Raw genomic sequence first — 22647 nt, 5'->3', positions numbered from 1 at the left:
ATGACCTAGTCACCTCCCAAATATTCCACTCCTCAAAACACCCTGAGCATCAGCGATCAGGTTTCTGTATATGAATTTAGGGGAAAGAACATGAAAAAATTATTTTCAGCACCTGCCAATCATCCATGCACATTTACAGTGATTGCTTCTCACCACTGATTTCATGAAGCTTCCTAGGTGCATCCTTTCTGGTTTCCAGTGGCCAACAGAGCTCACGAGTTGGATGCATGATATTCGTTTAGAAGAGTCTAGACACCATTCTTTGGAATAAATTTGATGGCCTATCTCTGGTAGAGAGGAACCCAGCAAGGAAATCCGGGTTTGCATGTGTCTTTCCCAGCGATCTAGGTCTGTCTGCCTCCTATTTCTGAGAGTGAAGCCAGCACCATCACACTCTGTCGCTTGATCACCTCATTTGTCCTGAAAGCCAAGCACCATCAGGGTCCAGGAGGAAGGAAAAAGAAATCAGCTACCTCATCGTATTTCTTGAGATGTTCTGTACCCTATGAGGAACCTTGCCAAAATTTCGTGAGGTCTCTCTCATTCATTCCTCATAATTTCAGCAAAGTGATGATGTTGAAAGTGACTCTTGTGCATATTTGAGCCCTCTTCACACAAGAGAGAGGAGTAAACATTTGTTCCTTCAGTATCTAAGTACTTTCCAAGTTCCTAAAGAGAATGTCAGCAAGTTGGGGGGCAGCGGGAAGCAGCTCTGTGTGGGTACCCATATCTCAATGGATTCACAAAAGCCCCAGGTTCATGACTCACCTTTAGGCACAGGGTCTCCTCATCTCAGAGCTGGTCTGCTTGTATTTTTGTTATGAGACAGGCTTTCTTACCTCTATTCTAAATTACTTTTGTAATCAATATGCTGCTTTCTCTCTGTGTCATGAACAAGTCTATCCTGGCTTCTCTGGTTGTGACCATCCAGTTTAGACGTGTTAACTGATGCTGTTTCTTGGTATTTCCTAAAGAATGTCATTGGCCTTGCTGATGTACTGAGCCACACTTTTGCGGCCGTCCATCTATGAATCTGCAGCTCCTTGGCAGAATCTTCCTGTTCGGTCAGTGAGGCATGGGGGTGGGGCACAGTAGGCAGCACACAGCCTCAAGATTGCTGGGAGTTGCCCAGGGTAGGATGAGTAAGTGGCCTCGGAAGTTTGTGCTCCAGACCATTGCAATGTCTGGATCCCTTGGTAGCAATGGGACTTTTTAATGCTCTGAAAACAACTGGCTGGACACTGGCTTTTTTGGCCTGGGGCCTCACCTGCTTCTCTGAGGCCTGTGAATGGCCAAAGTCAGTTTTAATTTTTGTTTTTGGGGTTTTTTTTTTTCTGGCCCATAAGTTCGTGCTTTAACTAGTGGTAAATTCAGGATGTCTTTAACTAGTGGTAAATGCAGGATGGCTTATGAGACCACACTAGGTCTATCCTGTTACTGTTCTTAAGCAATGTCCAGCAGGCACCACCATGTGGCTCAATTGTGACCATCTCACCATCTGGAGGACTTGGAATGAGGAGCAGGCAGGTAGTGTGATATGAAAGCCTTTGTCATTTTATTTTACAATAAAAAAATTCTAACAGCACATGAACACTCTGATCCCGGCAGAGGCAAAGGATGTACAAAGTTAATTAGAAAGCAAAGCATTAAAATAACAACAGCTACATTCAAAGCTTCTGCTCAGTACTTTGCCCGATGTGTCTAATGTGGTTTGAATGAATCGCCGGTCTGGGTTTTTCACTCAGCATGAAAGCACAGGTACAAGTACTCACACACCCTCCAAGTCCTAGACGACAATGACAGTAACAGCATCTCCCAGGTGGGGTGGCTTTTGTGGACAGTCCCACACTTAGGAATTTATTTGTCCTTGACAAGAAGTTGTCAGGAACACGTGATGATACAATTCTATCCAGTGGGTGGGTGAAGCTAAAACACTTTGCTGGATAAAACTGAACTGTGAAAGTAATAATTTAGTAAGAATTCCTTCAAATATACTTTTCAAGCCATGTTCAGATACATTATGCTATGTGCTCCTCCCAACCACTAGGGGAGCTAGGACAAACAGACACTGTTAGACCCATTTCACAAGGGAGGAATTAGAGACTAGTTTTAAGTGAGTTTCTCAAGGTGTAGAATATTTACACCTGTTCAAAACGTCCAGTTTACTGATACTTTTCTGATTCTGTTCAGTACAATTTTTTTTCTCCATTTAGTTTATATGTGGGCAAAGGTGAGTTTAGACATTAGGAGGGGACTCGGGGAAGGCAAGGACACAGTTAAATTATGTGGAATACACGTACGGCCTCCTTCCATAATTTACAAAAGTTCCATCGATGTCAGAATGAAAATAATCAATTTCTAGATTTCATTTATATAATGGCTCTTAATCAAGTATGGGTTTAACCTTTGGAAACAAATTCTTGCTTTACCAAAATGTTCCTTGTTTGTGTAACCTGCAGAATCAAAGCAACTCAATACCTTCTAAGAGAATTTGTTTCTGACACAATTATATTTCCTAAGTACTACTTTTCAGGAACTCCCTGCATTTACCACTAGTTAACATTCTGTTAACAGTTCACCCAATTAATCAAGAAACCTTTCAATTCTCAGATACTAACTTATATTCAGAAGGTCAGAGCCACTATAATATCAGTTTCACTTGAAACTAATTTTGTTTCAAAAAACTCTATTGAGAGGCTCATTGGCTTTCTCATCCATGCAAATGTGTGGCCATGAGCCACATTAGTAGCACCTGAGCTAAGATCGTGCACTTCAATTTACAAATATTTATTGTCTGGTGAGCAGGACATTCTGCTAGCTGCACGCTGGTTAGAAATCCTTCCTTAGGCCCAGTAGAAGCATTTGATAACTAGTGTTGAGGTGGGAATTGGCTAGGGCAATTCTGACCGATCTTCCAGGGTTCAAGTGCATGCAACCCTTCCTGATGCTCAAGTGAGGGATGCCCATTGTTCTCTGCAGCAGTATTCATAGATGCTGATTGGCTGCTGGGTAGCAAACTAGGAGTGCTGGTCAAATCCAGTCTGCAGCAGGTTCCTTTTGAAGTTTCTATCCAGTTGTAGCCTTCCTCTGGGTACCAGGCCCCAACAGAAGTCCCTGCTGCTAAGGTCAATCCAGGATGCCATGGTGGTATGACCCAACTTTGCCTCCTTGCTTACATCTGAGTGGCTAGGCACCAGACCCAGTGGCTTCCCAGAGGCAGATGAGCTGGACCAATCAGATTCTTAGCAGTTTGCCTACCACAGCACAGAGATGCTAGTCGGAGAGTGCTGGGTGCTGAGGAGGAAAGGTTGTGTGGAGTGTGGGTCCTTGGGTGGGTTTGCCAGCTACATTTGCACTAATGAGAAAGCTTGTTGGCTAAAGGCAGTGAGAGATCTGAGAAGATACACAGAGAGAAACTGAGATGAAAGAGAATGAGAGAGAGAGAGAGAGAGAGAGTGAGAGAGAGAGAGAGAGAGAGCCAGAGCACAAGCATGAGGCAGCTGCACCCATCCCTTGCCTGTTGAGAAACTGTATTTTATTTTCATAAAATATCCCTGTATTTTTTTAGCCAACTCCTGTACTTGAGCGAGTGTGGAAGCATCTGCAGTCCTCACAGAGTTCTAGAAAGTTGCTGAGGTTGGATTAAAGGGCAGAATTTAACTTCTAACATTTAGGCCCTAGTCAGTCACTACGCCAAGTTTAATTCTTATTATTCCCTAAAAGTCTTTGGCCGTATTTTGCAAAGGAAGTCCACATTTTTTTTCTGGTAAGCAGGAGAAGCAATTTAAACTTCATGTCCTGTTCTCAAACTTTAAAAACAGTATCTGTTAGTCTGTTCATTAAATTTTGGGCACTTGTGTGTTATGTAGAAACTCACTTATATGCAACCAATATATACATTTTTAAATTTATTTTTCTAATTTCTGCCCAATGTTAGAAAAGAATTTCTATTTGTTAGGTATTTAAATTCTTCTCCCTTTCCATTCTACGTACTCTCTCAGAAAGTTTTTTTTTTCTCCTTTTTAAAAATCACATATCTAACCCTTTCCTTCTTCCATGAGGACTATGCAGAAGTTACACACCCTTTTTCTGGGTTCTTAAAATAACAAAAAGCACAAAATCACTTCTTCCAGGACTGGAGACTTGCTTCTTATACAGTCTGCCCTTTGGAAGAAGACTTCCTGTTCCACAGGGAACCTCTGCCATGTTGTTATGACGTGAGTCTCGGATCGTAGGTGCCAAGCCACATCACGGACCTTTGCGTCCTTGCTCTGACTGTTTCCTCCTCCAGGGCAAAGAATGGCACCTGCTGCCTTTCAATGACAAGCTGTCAATTCATCCTTGCCTGTCTGTTTGGGTCTAGGGTACCAAGAGAGGGCAAGTCACCCCCATAGCTTCAAACAGCATCTGAGGCCATAATTTCTTTTTAATGACCGCATTTCTTTTTAATGAATGCAGAAAATTCACATCAAACTCAGTGCCGAAAAAATGTTTATTATGCCACAAAGGTATTGTCCTCTATACACTGTATTCAAAGTTCCTTATTCAATCATCTTTTTTTTTTCTCTTGGCAAGAGCATTATGGACCTCACAGGACCTTTGTCTATTTTGCAAACTTTTGGGCACAGCTGAAGAAATGTGTCACTAACAAGCATGTAGGCAGCATGGTAAATGGAGAGCAGACTGGATCATGAATCAGCAGGGGTAGGCTTGATTTTTGGGCTGGTCAGTCCATTCCTCTGGACTTCTGTTTCCTCCTTCACGGTCACCAATATCCTTTAGGGTTTCGGTGACCGTCTGGAGGATCGCGATGAACACTGAGTTCATTCCTGTCTCCTCAGGGTTCTTATGAAACCCTATTTTTGCTTCCGTGAAGCACCTTTTACCATCTGCCTTTTCTCAGGGTCACTTATCCTGGTGTCTGTGACCTCCATGAGGTCAAGAGACAACAGAGAAGGGACCACATCTTAGTCCCAGAAAATTGAACAATGGTAGCTCTCTCTTCTTCGGTGGGAAAACACGCACAGATTTTCCTTCTTATACATACCATTTCCTCTCATTTACTTTTCTTGAACCTGTGGTGTCTACTTTAAGAGAGTGTCTGACTTAGCATGCTGTATCACTTCTCAGGCGACTAAATATTTCATGGAGTTCTGTGAAGCCTGCAATGATTTGTAGCTCCACTGTCTTAGCAATCTGAAACCATACAAGGCAAATTCTGGATTCATGATTGCAATCACTGGAACCTCCAAAGCTCAGACACTGTATTTTGCAACATGGACATTTCTTTCAATGACACTAAGGTCTTAAAACCTCACTTTCACATACAGTATTTCCAGGCATTTACCAAGTAGACAAAGTACTGGGTTGATATCATTGCACTGATGAAATATTGGTGTTATTGATAAAGCAGGACAATATAGCTGTCTTTATCAGACTCATACCATTTCATGAAAAGGCTGAGTTTCTTTGGCTCTTTGTTCATTCAAGTGCATTGAATGCCGGTTTGGATAGACCTAGGCATTGTGTTAATCTGTCGATAAAATCTTGCACTATCCACAGTGTTCTGCAAGCTGACTTAGATTTTGGACTACAATGACTGGCCATTGGTAGAAATATACCATATATACACATGGAAATTACAAAAATACATTTTTATTTATAGCTGATTTCTTTTTAAGTAACAAAAACTAACACTATGAAAGATCAACTGGCATACTAAAAGGACACTAGCTAATATCATCTAAACAAGAGACTCATCTGAGGATTCCATGACACATTCCAGAAAGGGCAATTTGCCATTGGAAAATAAAAACAGCTGCTTGAAAAGTCTGTGCTTTGACAGTTGGAATCTCCCATTCTAATCAGTTCCATTCCTACTCTCCTCTCAACTTTTTAAAATTCCACCTTCTTTCGGGTAAAGACCAAAGAAACTCAGGAGGACAATGGAAAGATGGGCTCAGGAGGGAATGGGAACTGCTGAAGCTCAATGGGTCATGGGTGAAGGCAGGACAGGACCTCATTCTCCACAGATACCAAGTAAGTAAGCCCTCAACCCCACACGCACTACCCAAAGTCAGGAGCAGTGTTGCTTGTGTCCATGGTAGTCAGTGGCTGGTGCCCCAGTCCTGTGGAGGCAGAGTCATCCACTCGGAGCTTGGCAGGCCAATTCTCCATGCCAAGAAGGGTGACCTGGAGCATCATGGCCACAAGGTATCAGCCTTGCCATTTTCATTTTGACAAATGTCCTCTTGTGTCCATAAACTATGGAGAGTGGGCAAAACCCACACATTTTAAAAAGAAGTTATTTACGCTTAAACTCCAATAACAGATTTTCTACCTTCAGAAGCATCTATACATGGAGGCTTCGGTTTGGAATAACCGAAACTCATCGCTCCCATTTCTAACAAGAGTCAGTGACCCCTTGGCAGATCAGGCTGGAGATCAGTGCTGGAGAGACAGAGATTTTCTCCTAAAAGTCAATGTATGTTTTATCCCTAAGAGAGAAGCTCTGTTCTCAGGCCACCTTCAATGCAGGCAAAGAAAAATCTCTACAAATACCTCAAATACCTATTTTTCTTTTACAGGATCCTAAAAGCTCTAAGCACTGATTCTCTTTCATTTCAACCCCAACTTGCAGGGTACTCTATTTCCAACTGACAACACCTTTTAAAAAGCTTGTCGACACAAACCTACCATTCCTGCTCATCTCTCTTTCTCCCGGCCTTTAATTAACGGTGTTGAAGGGAATGGGGAGTCAGGACTATTTATAGGTGCAGCCATCAATACTGATTTTCATCCAATTCATTTGACTTTGAATATGAACTTTTAAAAGCAAAGAGACTCAAGTTTCTTGGCTGGAGTCAGTGTCTGCCTCACAGAATAGAGATGATTTTAGCGATCACAGTCACAGCTGAATGAGAGAAAGGGCAGTCTGGGGCGTAATTCACACTCCTGCGTTGCCTTTAACACAGAAAAGAGTTAACATGCAGAGGTCACCAAAGATAGAGCTATACTCTCCCCTTTCTGGTGATTTAGTCCGATGTGGCATTGGACAGGAATCTGTAGATTAGTGAGTGCCTCTCTTGACTAAGGCTCCTCTTGGTGGGGGAAAAGGATGCCCATGATTCAAACATTCAACATAGCAGAATCTGGAACACATGGTCCCAGGCAGGACCTGTGAGCCATGATCAGCCGCATGAGCCAGGAATCCAGTGGTTCACGAGTTTCCTGTTTCCCAGGAGCCCCGCTGTTCACCTTTTGGGAAACAGAGAGTGAAGAAGACTCACCCATTGTCAGTAGGGGTGAGGAACCCTGAAGCCTGATTCCTTGGAGTCTGGATGCGCAGAGTTCCGCGGGGCTGGTGCATTAGACCTGGAACTCAAACATGTCTGTCTGCTTCTTGGCCAGCTTGGCCACCTCCTCCCGGATGGCTTTCACGAGGGCCGCAGTGGAGATGTTGGTCAGGGGCGCGTCAGAAGGGTCGTTTTCAGTCAGGCTCTGCTGTGATGCTGCCGCCGAGGGCATGGGGGCCTGTTCTAGGCTGGGGTGCAGGTTGGTGGGCTGGCTGTACTGGCGTGGGAGCCTGGAGGGCGAGCTCTGCTGATACCGTGAGCGGGGGTAGGCCTCGATGTACCCGGGCAGGGGCACCTGCACAGGACAGCAGGAGAGACAGACAGGGAGGGCCCAGGATTAGGAGGAAGGTGGAGACACACGACACCTCAGCAGGGGCCTTAGGGAAGGGCCTTAGAGGAAAGCACACACTATTGTCCAGATACAAAATCTGGAGCCAGTCTGCTTAGCAACAGCTGAGAAAAGTCTCAACTGTGTCCGCTGATTGGATAAATTAAACAGATGCTTAAAGCCTGGCTGCCAGCATTAGGAATATATCTGAGTCTCCATCTGAACCTACTTGGTTTCCTTCACTTAAGCAGATACCAGCAAACAGAACTGTAGCCAAGGAGCTTGGGGGAATTCATTTTTCTTTTCTTTTCCCTCCCTCCTTCCCTCTTCCCCCACTCTCTTCTTCCTTTTCTTCTTTTGTCTCAATGGAATTTAGGTTTGTAATCAGAACCTTCACACTGAGATCCATCCCCAGCCCTTTTTTGGTTTTAGATTTTTTAAAATAGGTTCTCCCTAAGTTGCATGGGCTGGACTAGAATTTGAAATCCTCCTGTCTCAGCCTGCCAGAGTGCCTGGATTATAGATGTGTGCCACTATGTCCAGCTGGCTGATGAATAGTAGCTAATACACATTAAAGCCTGTGCTATTTTACACATTACCTCATTTAATTCTCAAAGCAACAGCCTAGAAGGTATCATCATCCTTATTTTATAGATGAGGGCATGAAGCTAAGAGTTTCACTGTCTCGGTGGCATAGCTAAACAGCTCCTGAGAAGTGCCCGGACAGGTGCATCTATATCCAAGGGCTGGGAAATACTCCGTGCACTAATGTCCTGAATCTGGGATATGATTTTGATTTCCTGAACATTTTTGTTCCTTTCCATTAAAGGTGGGAGACACTTAAATGTAAGGGAATTTCCAGGAATAAGAGCAAGTCAAAGGCTTGGAATTTAAGGGTGACCCAGAAATAGAGCCACATATGGGGATGCTGTCCCTGTGTTGTTTCACGAAGACCTCTGGGACCACAGTGCCAACTGGGACGCTGTGGAATGAGTGGCCACAGAGGATGCAAGGACAGGGCTAGGGGCTGCAGAGAAACAATCATATGTTGGGAGTTGAGTAGCTTCCTGGGACCAGCAGCAGGGAGGAGTCTGCTCCCTGGAAGAGGAGGTGGGGAGGGCGCTGAAGGCAGAGGGAAAGACATGTGCAAGGCACAGGTGGGCTGGGGGCATAGAGGTGGTGTCCCCAGAGAGGCCCAGATGCTCAGCCACAGGATGCCAGCTGCAGAGTGCGTGCTTCCCTAAGGTACCTGTACGTTTTCTGGCTTCTGTGCCAGGACCACAGACAGCTCCTTTTCCTAGCAGAGAGGGTCAAGTGTCCAGCTCCTGAGTCCTATCTCTTTCTGCACCATTGCCTTTCCATGCCAATAGCTGGGATTCCTGACCGCACTGGAATGGCTTTAAGGTGACACTGAGAAACCGGGCAGCAGCAGGGAAGAGGGGCAGGCGACAAGCACTTTCCCCTCTGGAGTAGATACAGGATGGAGCTATCAGGCTTTGCGGCCCAAATTTCATGGCAAGCTCCCTGTCAGACATCATCAATGGGTCCAGTTCAGTCCAGCAGTTTCCTGCTGAACCAGGAAGCTCCCTCCTAAGCCTGCTCCCTCTCTATCAAGGATGAAACCTCTTTGTCATCCCAGGTCACCAGGATTTTCGGCAAGCTATCATTTGGGATCAGGGAAGTCAGACATTCAAATTAAGGTGGAGACTTTTTCCTTGTCATATCCAGGTAAGGGGCATGCGTCACCTCTGCCCTACTGGGGTGTCTTTTCTCAAGCCAGCAGCTGACCCCTCTGTGCATCCTGTCCTGTGTCTCACGTGCTATAAATCACCCATCCTGCCCATTTTGCTCCAAGCATGGGTACACAATGGGTGATTGTCAAAGCTATAGACTTACTGCATGGTTAGTGCAACTTAAACTTTATGTCTTTCTGAAAAAAATACATTGTTTTTAGACTTTAAGTCTTTTATGGCCTTGAGCTCTGAACTGTTCAAATGATATCCAATGATCTGAAATACTCAGAAAAGCAGAGAATGACAAAAACAGCAGGCAGGCAGAAGGCAAGGAAGGGAAGAAGGGAAGGAGGGAGGAAAAGAAAAGGAAATAAGACTCTAACAATGAAAATAGATGTCATAAGGTCCCATAGAGATTCACACTTCCGAGGAGCAGGCAATCCTGCTAGTTCCCTTTTATTTACTCCAACTTTACAAACAATTCTAGCAAGCTCAGACATGCTTTTATTTGCAGATCATAACACATTAGGAAAAGCACATTTAAGGACAGGTTTATTACTGACAGCAATATAAAGTGCCAGCTGGTAGCAGAAGCAAGCAAAGAAAACTTGTAATGAGCTGTGGTAGTAACCAAAAATTATAGTAGTCTGGAAATAACTGACATAGGGGCAATAATCCTACAAACAATGCAAATTCTTTCTTTCTTTTTTTTTTCTTTTGTTTTTTTTGAGACAAGGTCTTGCTATGGAGTCCAGGCTAGCCTTGAACTCACTATCTAACTCAGGTTGGCCTCAACCTTGTAGTGATTCTCCTGCCTCAGCCTTCCAAGTGCTGTAATTACAGGCAGCACCCCTGGCAAATAATATGAGTTCATCTCACAAATGTCACTGTAGTATAATGAGACATCACAGTGATGCTCAATCATTCATATAAAACAAATAAATATACTGTATGCTTTTTGAAGAAGGAGAGGGAAGGATAGTACTCATTTCAGAAATATTTTCATACAAGATGGCATGTATTTAAAGGTTCTGGAGACCAAAGGTGTAAATTCTGAGCACCAGGAAAAAGGTTAATCTCTGGGGATTATCCCTGGTTTAAGGGTGGCACACCGCAGGAAAAGCAAATGCCAATGCAGGGTGGAAGCGATAAGTGTGCACCCCGGGAGTGTGGACAGTGAAGATGCCCCGCCAGTGAGGGCAAACCTTTTAGAGACCGAGTGCCCAAACTGCAGCCCCCAAACTCATTTACTTAATCCCAAAGTACCAACACTGCGTTTAAACCCGAACACTGAGGTTTTAGTTTAGAAAAAACAACTCAGACACTTGACTCACATGCCGACAGAGAGACAGGCCCTGGCGTCAAGATGTTTTCTAACTCTCGCATTCCAGATCCTGAGAGAAACATCTAAAATAACCAAGAACACCAGGGGAACCTCAGGGGTAGCCTGGGGACAGCTTGCCTGTCTCACCAGGAATGAGTGATCTCATCCAGGAACAAGCCAACCTGCTCTAGTCTAGAGTCGATGCTGGCTTGGTTTGATTAAACAGCAGCTTTGACAGGTGACTCCAGAGACTGGCATGGATATCCACATAGGCTCAGACCCTGCCATATACTCCTACTTGTCATGAAGGGAGAAAAGAAAGGTCCAGGGTAAACCAGTCCTTGGCTAGAAGTCAGGCAGGGAGTATTAGGATCTGTCTAGGAGACATTTTCAGTCTAATGCTTCATTTGTTGGCCTTTGATCTAAAATTGTATAGAACTTGACAGCTAGAAGAAACAGATTCAATGAACAGGTTAGGCTCTCCATTGTGGCTCTGGCACCTTACTAGCTGTGTGGCCTTAGACAAGTTCACATTTCCTGTGTGGGCCTCAATTTCCTCATCTGAAAAATGGGAGTAATTGTGAACCGAATAGTACCAGCCTGACAGTTTTGTTGGGAAGATTAAATAAAATGATACATACAATATACCTAACATGCTATCTGGCACATAGAAAATACCCAACAGGTGATAGTTATTATAAAAATGTATTTATTAAAGTCACCCCAGCTAGGAAGAAGTAGAATCTGTCAGAATTATAGGCTTCAAGTTCTTGTGTCAAAGGAAACCCCACCTTATCACACTGCCTCCTTCACAATGGCTGATATTAGCCACCTAGTTAGTGGGAGGGGGGCTCAGTCTTTCACCCCATTTTGACCTGGAAGTGTATTAAGCTGGTGAAGCTCTAGGAAGGTGTCAGCAAGGGGCTCACCGAATCGGCCCACTGGCTCGGGAGCTCGTTCTCTCCTGCGTAGGACATCCAGGCCTGGCTCCTGTAGGACGAGGGAGGCGTGGGGATGAAGTAACCGGTGAAGCCGGGTCTGTTGGCAGCTGGGATGGCGAACACTGCTGGCACCGTGTTACCTGGCATGGAGGAGATGGGTGGGGAGGTCAGAGAAGGCTGCGATCTGGCCCCCCAGGAACCAGATGAAGCCATTTTTACAGCCTGCCTGGTGGTCTGTGGGCTGGAGGTCTCATTAGGTCAGATCTGATGGAGCGGAGCTTGTCCTGGGTCACAACATGGATGTACAGGAGTCCCATCCAAGGCAGAGTGACCTCTGGCTGAGACTCTGCAGCAGCAAGGAACAGGGTAGGCTGAATCAGAGGGACAGGCTCTTTGTAGAGCTGGTCTAAGGCCACTGTGCCGGGTGGAGCAGTATGCACTGGCCTAGGGAGCAGGAGAGGCTAAAATCCAGCCTGCGCCCTTTGCCAGGGCAGGACATGCCCTGATGCAGGGAAAAGGAAGCGTTTTTCCCTTTTCACCAACTACAGCATGAGCTGGGTGTGCTGTGGGCTTGCTGAGTGCTGTGTCCCACTCACTGGGCCTGCATCTGCCCAAGTTTGGGGGAGCTAGGGCATTGGAGAGGCCTGTGGCATTGGGCATGGCTAAGGGATGAGACAGAAAAGGCCTGTGGGGTGGTGGTTCATGAAGAGGAGTCCTCCTTCTGGCTCCAGCCACCTGTTCAGTCAGTATGGGAGAGCATCATCTGCTGTGACTCTGACCAGCTTGCTAGATATTGGTGGCCCCGTTCGCCCACTGAGATCTCACCAACTCTCCTGTCCCTCTCCCAGCACCCTGTCCTGCTGACAAGAGGAAATGACACCTTGGGGTCCAGATACTTTCTTGCCAGGGGGCACTTTTTTTTTTTTTTAAAGATCCAGAAAAATGAACCGAAAGGAATGGATGTCTCTGGTGATATTTTGGACACCAGGCAGGCTTTAGTAAGTGCTGGGAACTGGGTGCTTGCAGTTTTAGTCGGAAAGGTTATGGTCTGAATAAATTGGAAAACCACCGAGTTCACATACAAACCTGGATGTTCCATTTGGACACTGTCCTAGCAAAAAACTGGTGATAACTCTTAGGTCCATTAGCAGGGACAAGGATGGGCTGGGCCATATGTGAGGGACACCCCGTGGTGGGTTAAATGGGTGAAGCTAGTCGGTGTGTATATACCAACCTGTAGAAATCCTGTGAATGATGTGAAATCAAGAAAACGAGCGGAAACGTTCAGGGTATCGCATAAATGTAAGATGCATAAAACTTTAATAACACTGTTATACAGACACATTATGTTGCAAAAGATTAAAATCCACAGCTTGCGGACTGTGATTGCTTGGGAAGAAACATGAGACAGGATGGACAGCTGCCTGAGTAATGCTGTAAAGATAAAACAAACTAAGCCCACAAAAGAACTGGAAACATGTTAACATACACCTTGACTTTAGCAAATACTGGCATTTTGCCCAATTTTGGCTCTTTTTTTAAAGAAACAGGCCCAGAAGTCTTCTTGTGAGAGCTGGTGGTCATGAGAGGATCCAGAAACACAGTGCTTTGATTCCTGAGGGTGGCAGGTGGCAGAGGGTGTGGATATGTGAGGGTTAGGAAGAAAGAAGCTCAACGGCAGGGTTTGGGGGGCCTTTGGGCTGTCCTTGTACTCACCTGAGTAATTTAAAGCTGACTGATCCAGCTGTGCCACGGACACGGGGCCTCTGGACACCTGGGCGAACGAGGCACTCTCATGCAGCTGGGCCGGCTCAGAGCCCACAGACTCGGCCATTCGGGTCTTGCTGCCAATGTCTGAGGTGGACCTGGGCAGAGGAGAGGGACTATGTTAGCGTGGACCTCAGGCCATCATTTGGGGGTGGGCCACCACTTATCAGCTTCCCAAGCTTCAGGACCTCAAATAACAAAGGGACTTCTGGGGGCACCAGCAGGATAAGAAGTGCCCAGACTTGCTGTGGCAGTAGTGGTGGCTTAAGCTGGGGTCATTTCTAGGTGTTTAAGGTCACTTCTCTCCTCAGAGTGGCTCGGTGTCTCCGGGTAACAGAAATCTAATTTTCTTGTAAAAGAAACAAAGCAATTAGCTGTTGGTGTTAGCTCAGGAGGGTTGACCCAGCAGGTGATGACATCATCTGCAGCCAATGAGAAGGCTAGGTCATATGTCCCACGTATATGGCCCAGCCAATGAGAAGTCTGGAGTGTGGGGATGGGCTGGGCTGGGGCACAGTAGCTGCTGCCTCCACTAGGAAACCAGAAACCCAAGATTCTGTGAAGCCAGGCTGTGCCAGGAGATGCAGACCAGCACTCTGGGAGTATCATGAACAAGAGGGAACCACCATCCTCTCTTGGTCCCACAGACAACCAGAGAATCGGGCCCATGGGTCACAGCAACTTTCTACTTGGTGCTCAAAGCCATGTAAGAGCAGGGCAGCCCCCTAGGCAGGCACAGGCATCCCTGCATACAAGAAAAGGATGCCTTCAAACCAGACTCCTGTTTTTGAAGGTGTCACCCCTCATCTGAGGCAAGATGTCACAGAGGGACCTCTGGCTGTGCTAAAGTAAAAATGGGAGGTAGGGAAAGGCAGCTACCGCAGATGGAAGGCTGCCAGCCCATAGGGCCACTCTGACAGAGCGGCGACTGTCACTGGAAGAGCAGAAGAGAGCCACCCAAAGAAGAGGATGGAAGGCAGGGTCTGCTTTCATTACCTCCCTCCCTGAGCCTCAGTTTGCCATCGGGACCTAAGAGGGGCAGACAAGTTCACCACAGAAGTCCCTTCTTCATCTAATTCTGTGGGTTACTTCTGCAGGAAAAGTGACTCCTGGATACCTGGCAAGGGTGGCAGATGGTGCAGGAGGGCAAGGGAGGAGTCTGTGGTTGGGAGATGAATTAAGAAATGAACTCTGGGGTCCTTAAACTCAACACAAATGGCTGGTGTGAGGCCCTCCAAGCCAGAACTCCTGGAAGTGACTGAGAAGCCCCCAGCTCTTCCCGAAAGCACAGGCTGTGAGGACTTGACTCTCCAGCAGGATGGGTGCTAGTGCACCTTCCCTCCCCCTTCTCCAGCCTGCTTGTCCTGCAGCTCTTGCTGTCCACCTTTTGTCCCAGGCTTTTACAATTGCTCGGAAACCTCTTCCCAAGAGAAGTCTTGGGTTCTGCTGTGAGACCCCCATCTGAGGAATCCCAGAGCTCCTGAAATCATTTAGGCCACTGCTGTCATTTTGCGAACAGAGAATCACATCCGGAACCAGAGAAGCCAAGGCACCTTGCCTGGGGTTACACAGCAGATCCATTGGCAGGTTAGGGACTGGCACTCCGCCACCCGCTCTACCCTCTTTCCATGGGTACCAGGGGGTGCTGTCTACACAGCTGTGCATCCCAAAAATATAAGGAAGCTTATATTTTTCTTTCTCATTTTCATAAAATCCAGACCTGAACTCCACCAATGGGGTGTGACTAGCATGTTCTGGGGAGAGTGAGGAGGGATGGCCAGGATAGTGGCCTGTGTGTACCCTAGAGCTCAGTCGTTTCTCCCCAGCCCCAGACACCAAGCTTATCCCAACCTTTCTCAATGTTCATGGCTTTTGTATTCTTTGTCCATCTTTATTAAAAAGCATGTGTTTGCTGTGTCACTACAGAGCAGAGACTATGTGACCTATGCCTCATATAGAGTACCTGAATTCAGCCTGTCCCTCTTAGAAGTTAAGATTTGGGGTGGCCACCTACATACGCTTCTTTCTGGCCTGTCAGACTCCAGCCTTAAATAATGAAAGGATTTCTATGGGTGCAAACATGGCAGGAGGCACCCAGACTTGTAGCAGCCACTGTGGTGATCTGAAATGGTGTAATCTCTAGAAGTTTAAGGTCAGGGGAGGAGGCTTTCAAGGTATGGGGCAGTTGGCTTTGGCTTTGGTGCCTGGATTCTCAAGGACTCTACTCTACTCAGAAAGGGTGGACACTCAGTCTCTGTGGTCCTTACTTATTTCCTGGTACTCAAGTACCCAGGCACGTGGGTGCCTATGCAGATGATGTACCTTGAGTGAGGGAAGACATGAAGGAAGTTTGCTGTTACTACAGCACAGGGACAGATCTTTTCCTCATGTTTCAAACAAAGCAGAGAAAGAAATGTGTTACCGTCTGAGAGAAGCAACAGCCACTGGCCCAGGCCGGGGTGGTACAGGCGGTGGCGGAGAGCCCATGACCATTTCAGGAAGCTGGGAAAACCTGTAGGCCTGGGAAATTGACAGGCAAAGAGAGGGAGAAGTGTTAAAACCCAGAGGCCATCAGCACACAGATTCTTAGAGGAGGTATAATCAAAAAATATGGTGAATGCTTAAACTGATAAAAATTTAAAGGCACATTGTAATCCTCCTTAGAACACTTCCCCTTGCTTCAAATACACTTCTGCCCTCATTCTTAACACTTTCTGAGGCAGTTCTGGAAGTCCTCTTTCATGCCTTTAGCTGCTCTCTGGTGGCTGCCTTGATATCCTGAATCAGTTCAAAATGTTTTATCTTTCATGGTGATTTTGACTTTGGGGGAAGAGCCAGACATCACACAGAGCCAGATTCAATGAATAAGGCGGATGAGGACACATCACGATGATTTTACGAGCCTGCCTTTGTGCTGGATAGCACTGGCAGCAGCACTCACTGTATGCTTGACCAAATCTTGTAAAGACACTCACGAAAGAGGATTTCCAGAGCTGCTTCAGAAAGAGACAAGAATGACGGGCTAAGTATGTTTGAAGTGAGAGAGGGTATTCTGAGTGGGTTTAACGGCAGTGTGTCTTTTCGGTAGTAATTTTATGTAAACACACACTATGTATTTTCATCAGTCTTTGTATAAAGAGGAAGTTGGACATTCCTTCCTACCACAGGCTTGTCCCTGAGATCTTCCTTACCATGTTCCCCAGCCGCCTCTTCTATTTCATCTTTCTCTACCCCTCCATTTGCTCAGACTACTGTGACCACAGAGCCCTTCAATGTTCTTAGAACAGTCAAATTTTTTCCTGCTTTGGTTCCTACTGTTCCTTCTACCGGGGATGTCTTTCTCCTACATTTTCCCATGATTTCATTCATGAAGTCTTCATTTTATTCACTCCACTCCATATTCACATATTACTTTTCATCATGACAAACACCACCTTGGCATTTATATCTTTATTTACTTATTATTTGCCATCAACTAGACTGTAAGGATTGCAAGGGGAAGGGTTTACCATCAGTAATACCCTTATGCCTGGAATGGTACGTAACATAAACAGATGATCAAATAAATGTTAGATAATGCATGAATCATTGAGTGCATTTTATTTTCTCATGGAAGGTAGGTTTAGTTCAGAAAAGCAATGAAGGAAGCTGGGAAGGTCAAGAGGCAGGTGTGGTAGTTCTGATGAATTTTTGGTCCATAGGTGAGTCACAGTGGCCTCCTGCACTCTAGTGTCCTCTTTTAAACTGGGGACACTGATGCCCTTCACATGGGGCTACTTAGAACATAGGCAAGTCAGTTTTGACACAAGCACTTTGCAATCTATAAGTCACTATTCCAAGATAAGGAACTGGAACATCACCAAAGACTTTCACCATTGCATGAGGGGATGAAGAAAGATGGAGAGAGATGGGCAGAGTCAGGAAGGGCCACCCCACAGCCTTCTTCACCTAGAGACAATATGGAGATGCTCTCTTGGGGCACAGAGTTTCACTTCTGATCTCTCTCTTCCTCAAGAAATTGAAGAGGATGCTAGAAAATGATGGAAAGGCATCTCTTGTTCTTAGGTTGTTGGGATTCATGTTACTAAAATGACCATATTACCAAAAGTGATCTATGGATCACTTCAATGCAATCCCCCATCAAAATTCCAATGACGGTCCTCATAGAACTAGGAAAAGCAATCCTAAAATTCCTGTGGGATAAGAAAAGACCACGAAGAACCAAAGCAATTGCAAGGGAGACAATTTAATAAACGACTCATAATTTATAGGATTATTTTATAATATTCACACAAAAAAGTCAAATGCAAAAAGAGTACAGGAAATCTGTCCATATACTACAGACCCAAAGAATCCAGGTGAGGGCCTGGATTTCATAGCAGTGCACTGCATGAGGCCAGCTAAAGACCTAGAGCCCACAACAATGTCTCATGCAAGTCTGTATTGAGGATCTGCGGTGGAAAAGCCCAAAGGTCAATGGTGGAAGCTGGAAAGATTGCATCAGTGGGACAAAGGATCAGAGCCAGCAGGCTAAGAAGATGGAGTGGAGCCAGGAAGTGACATTCAGAGTAAGGACCCGAGCTCCCCCGCAAGGAACCACAGCCATCCTCAGGAACAAGGTCCTGAGCTCCTCTAAGGATAAGAACAGCTAAGTTCCTACAAGGAAAGCCAGCATGACAAGGTTTTCCAGGAGAATCAACAGCCCTACCTCTTTCTCCCCTGTTCTCCATTTTATGCTGCTAGCAACAATTCTTAGGTGGGCCTTCCACACCCAGCCACCATGATAATTTAGTTCAGTTGGGTGTTACAAGTTGACCACTAGTTGTCAATCCACCAAAGCCACTCTCACCAAACAGAACAAAGCTGGGGGCATCACAATACTGTTATATCACAAAGTTATAGTAAAAAAAAATAGCATGGTACCAGCACCAAAACAAACCTACAGGTCAACAGAATGGAACAAAAACAGAAACAACTTCATGCATCCATAGTCATCTGATTTTTGACAAAGAGGTCAAAAACATATATTGAAGAAAAGACAACCTATTTAACAAATGGTGCTAGGGGATACCCACTTGCAGGAGACTGTGATAAAATAAAGTACAAATGGGGGCTGGGTTTAGCTCAGCGGCATATGCGCCTTGCAAGTGTGTGGTCATGAGTTTGATCCCTGGTACCAATAAAAAAGAAAAAGACAAAAGAAAAAAGTCCAAATGGATCAGAGATCTAGGTGGGAAACAACAGAGTGAAGAGACAACCTACAGAACAGGAGAAAATTCTCACTAGCTACTCTTTGGATAGAGTCCTAGTATTTAGAATATACAGAGAACTGCAAAAAAAAAAAATTAACTGTCATCTTTTTCTTTAGGTTTCACACCTGCCAGGTCCCTCAAAAAAATAGGATGCTGGACCTTGTCTTTGTGTTTTGTTTGTTTTCCTTGTGGAATAAGGCACTGGCCTAGCTCCTGGTCTTCCAAACTGTTCTTTAGCCATGAAACCATTCTGAAAGCCCTTAACACACAGATGTGAGCAGAGCTTCTTTAGTTGAGGGTAGGGTGAGGGGATGGCCTGGTAAATTTGACCCTTTACTTGCTTTCATGATGGCCCCCTGAGGACCTCCCTGAATCCTAAGGTTTTGCATCAGTGTGACAAAGGATCAGAGCCAGCAGGCTAAGAAGATCATTATCCTGGAAGACTTTTCAGCTTTACATTCTATGATCATCAATAAACGAACAACTAAAATGCTCCTCTCCCAAAATAAAGAAAGGGGTTCACAACCCCCCTGCTTTCCTCTGGTCTTGTGCTATTCAGCAGAGGAGGCCAGCAATCTATTTTTATGTCTGGTTCTTGGAAGCCTTATTCTGTAGTCAACACAGTTTCCCAGTCAAGAAAAAACTTTCTATGCCTGTCTGTCCTGCAACTGCTCACCAAGAGAGCTAATTAAAAGTTCTGAACTCCTGACATGCACCCAGGGAGTTCCCTTCTTTTGAAGATTTTTTCAGGTATAAAGCATGACTGCATGGAATGTCAGCCACCTCTGGGATGGATCCGTGGGCTGTTGGGGCAGCCAAGGGGGCTGTATTAAAAGCCAAAATACAGCCTATGCCATTTGCTCGCCAGTTGCAGGAGTCCTCCTGTGCCGTGTGTTACAGTTTAGATCTAAAATGGTCTCCAAAAGGCTCATAGGTGCAAAGGCTGGGCTTCTGGAAGGTGACGGGATCATGGAGTGTATTAGAGACCCCTGGAGTAGGCATCAGTCTCCTACCAGGTGTTATGCTGCATGGCAGGAAGAAAGCAAGAGACAAAACTGTAGCAGGGATCTGGGATGACCAGTTGTTTGTGGGGAACAAAAGGCCCCATGGCAGCCATAACCTTGGTATTTATTGATTACATCTGTGTCAAGGACGAAGGATGAAGGGCAGTCAGTGTTTCCAAAACAGTAATGGTTACTACAGGTGGGCTAGTAAGAAGAACAAAGCATTCTTGCAAGGACAAGGATGAGATGGGGCAATAAGGAAGCCAGTTTCTCCTGATGCCTTGTCATCCTCAGCAGGTCTTAACTTGCTCTGTGATCACTACAGCATCACTACGACTTTCAGTTGTGACCAGAAAAAAGCAAGGAATTTCCTTATCAAGCTCAAAGGGCAGAACAAAGATGGCCTCACACAGCCTCTAGATTCAATTTACAGTTTGTGGTCCCCCACATGAGTGCTATATTCATCAGCAAATTAAGGCATTGATGAATTTATGGCTGAATGTGCTGTTCGGAGGTGGGGCGTGGAAGGATGTATTCTTGTCCCTACTTCTCTCTTCTCTGGGCTTTCTGACTGCTGTGGTTTGAACAACTTTCTTGAGCTGTATACCCTTCCACCATGCCAAACTGCCTTGGAGCCAGACCATGGATGGGACCCTCTGAAACTGTAAGCCAAATAAATCTCTCTTCCTTTAAATTATGGATGTCAGGTATTTTTTTCATTCTAGAAACAGAAAAGTGACTAATACATATTTTCATACCTCTCCTGGTGCAGGTTTTCCAAGCTTGTCTTTACCTTCTAGCTCCCTTTTTCACAAATAAAGATAGTTTGGCACTCATCATCAATTGATTCCGGGAGGTACAAAAAATACCACACAGATCGTTTTGGCTGGAAAGGGTAGGGAGCTGTGAGACCGTCAACACCAGCAAGTTCTAGCCTGTGCACTCAGTATAAATGATCTATGAGTACTAAATAAACTATGAGTACTGGGACAAAATTTTCCCATCCAGACATACAAGGACAAAATCTGACAAGTTTCAAAGACAGTCAGGTACTAAGGTAGGATTACATTTGGAATCTGACTTCTCTCGGCTGCCTTGTGACTAGTATGCCACTGGAAACTGTAATTCAAATTATTGCCAGGTTCAAACTGTTGCAGGCATTACTGGCCCAGTCCAGCAGTCAAGGGAATCATCTTTTGGAGTCCTTGCCCTCTGGCTAGGAAAGAGATCAGGGGTCTTGGAACTGAAGGCAGGCTTTATAAATAGGTTATAGATCTCCTAGCTTGTAGAAGCCTGGCTGTGACGAGAATAGGGCAATCTTTCTGTCAGGGTTGTTTTGTTTTTGTTTGACTCATTTTGCAGTATTCAAGAGTAAACAAAGGGCCTTCATACTGAACTATGTCCCCAGTCCTTTTTTATTTTGAGACATACTTCAATGTAATACTTGACACACACTAGGTATTTAATAAGTGTTAGCTTCTTCCTTCTGAGACAATATTTTGATGTAATAATTGAAATAATCAAGATTTTTTTTCCCTCCACAATTCCTAAGTCTAGGGTCTGTTCCTTGCTACGGATCCAGGGTATCTTCTCTTCTTATTCTAGGGAAGGAAGGTCTCAGCAGGCTGAAGATGGCCAGTATCTAATTTTACTGGAGGTTCAAAAGCCAATGCCATTGAATGGCAAGAACCTACTGTCCTTACTGTCAACAATGTCCAAAAGCATCAGGGTCTAAGGTTGATGGCACAAATAAAAGATTTGGAAGTAAGAATTTTAGGCCACTTTATCCTTGGATTTGGAGAGAAAGGACAGAAGAGCTGGAGGACAGGAAAGAGTTGGAAAAGAGACTGGGTCTTGCCTAATCCAAGGAGTAAGAGATGGAAGAGAGGCCCTAAATCCCATCAAGGCTGGCAGAATCTGAAAGCAAAGGGACCTGTGTCCTCCTCCAGGAAATCCTAGGAATCTGCAACAACACGGAAACCCTCACCCCTTGACTTAGAACAATCTAGTGTCAGCCCAGAGAGGTAAGAAGCAGCTAGAGCAGGCACAGGGGCTGGAATGACTCCAGGTGTGTGCGTGTGTGTGTGTGTGTGTGTGTGTGTGTGTGTGTGTGTGTGAAGAGATGGAAAGGAAGTGTGCCATAGTAGCACACTTAATCAAGCATGGGATGGGGAGTGGGGGTTCTGGTGGGGGCTTATGAGCAGGAGGATGAGGACACAGCTGTGTGGGGCCATGGATGTCTCCCTACCCCACTCCCATGCTGTGCACCATGCACATCCCCAGAAAGTACAGTGGAAGCATCCGCGCTGACTGAGAAGATTTCGGAAGAAAAGTTGACTTTTCTTGCAACCTGAGTTTGTGGGCTAAGTATTCTCCAGGCTTCCTTTTTATAGCTTTCCACTTTTTCTTCCCATGTAGCCTTCCTATATGAAGTGGGGGTGCTAATCACCCTAATGATTTGTCTAAATTTAGTGGAATACAAATCTGTCAGATACCAGGTGCTTAGTTGGTTTTCAGGGGTGGCCTCTAGCGGGGGTAATCCAGAGGCAATGAGCCCCATGCCAGTCAGGCCAGGTATGACCAGAGTATCCTGTCTTCAAGGACTCTTGAGAGATGGACAATGACAGTGATCAGTGACTGGAGTTCCCATCCACTTGGCCAGATGCAGGCTCAGGACAGATTCAAATTTGGTTTGAAGAAACAAGCAATATCTCTTGAATGCAGGTGCTGGGGTGGACACAAATCCATATCACCTGACATATCAGCATGATTTGTCATTAACAAAGGTTTTGGGGAGATGGTGGTTTTATTTTTAAGGGACTAGGAGGAAAAAGACTGTGAAATCCCAACTTTACCTTCATGGAGAAATTGCCTTAACTAGGTTAGTTACAGGAATGGACACAGCTTCCCCAAACTGGGTCAGCTTCTTTATAAGAAGATCAT

At 45.4% G+C, this 22647-nt stretch overlaps 1 protein-coding gene across 7 annotated transcripts in view; it reads right to left on the bottom strand.

Moving 5' to 3' along the window:
• Positions 1-1531: 1531 nt before the first annotated feature.
• Kiaa1549l (KIAA1549 like) overlaps positions 1532-22647 on the bottom strand; it is a 254772-nt gene continuing 233656 nt past the window's right edge. For all 7 annotated transcript variants that reach the window (XM_063227749.1, XM_063227751.1, XM_063227750.1 and 4 more), the window contains 4 exons: positions 15871-15968; positions 13398-13546; positions 11670-11821; positions 1532-7650 (listed from right to left, as the gene is read on the bottom strand). In XM_063227749.1, coding sequence (XP_063083819.1) covers positions 7369-7650; positions 11670-11821; positions 13398-13546; positions 15871-15968 — 681 coding nt within the window. In that variant the 3' untranslated portion in view covers positions 1532-7368. The remainder of the gene's footprint in view (positions 7651-11669; positions 11822-13397; positions 13547-15870; positions 15969-22647) is intronic.

This window comes from Cavia porcellus, unplaced genomic scaffold (assembly GCF_034190915.1).
Source record: "Cavia porcellus strain 051 isolate PalLab524CR breed Dunkin Hartley unplaced genomic scaffold, mCavPor4.1 scaffold_17, whole genome shotgun sequence".
Lineage (NCBI taxonomy): Eukaryota > Metazoa > Chordata > Mammalia > Rodentia > Caviidae > Cavia > Cavia porcellus.
The sequence above is the reverse complement of the archived record's forward strand: the minus strand, read 5'-3'. Positions and strand labels throughout refer to the sequence as shown.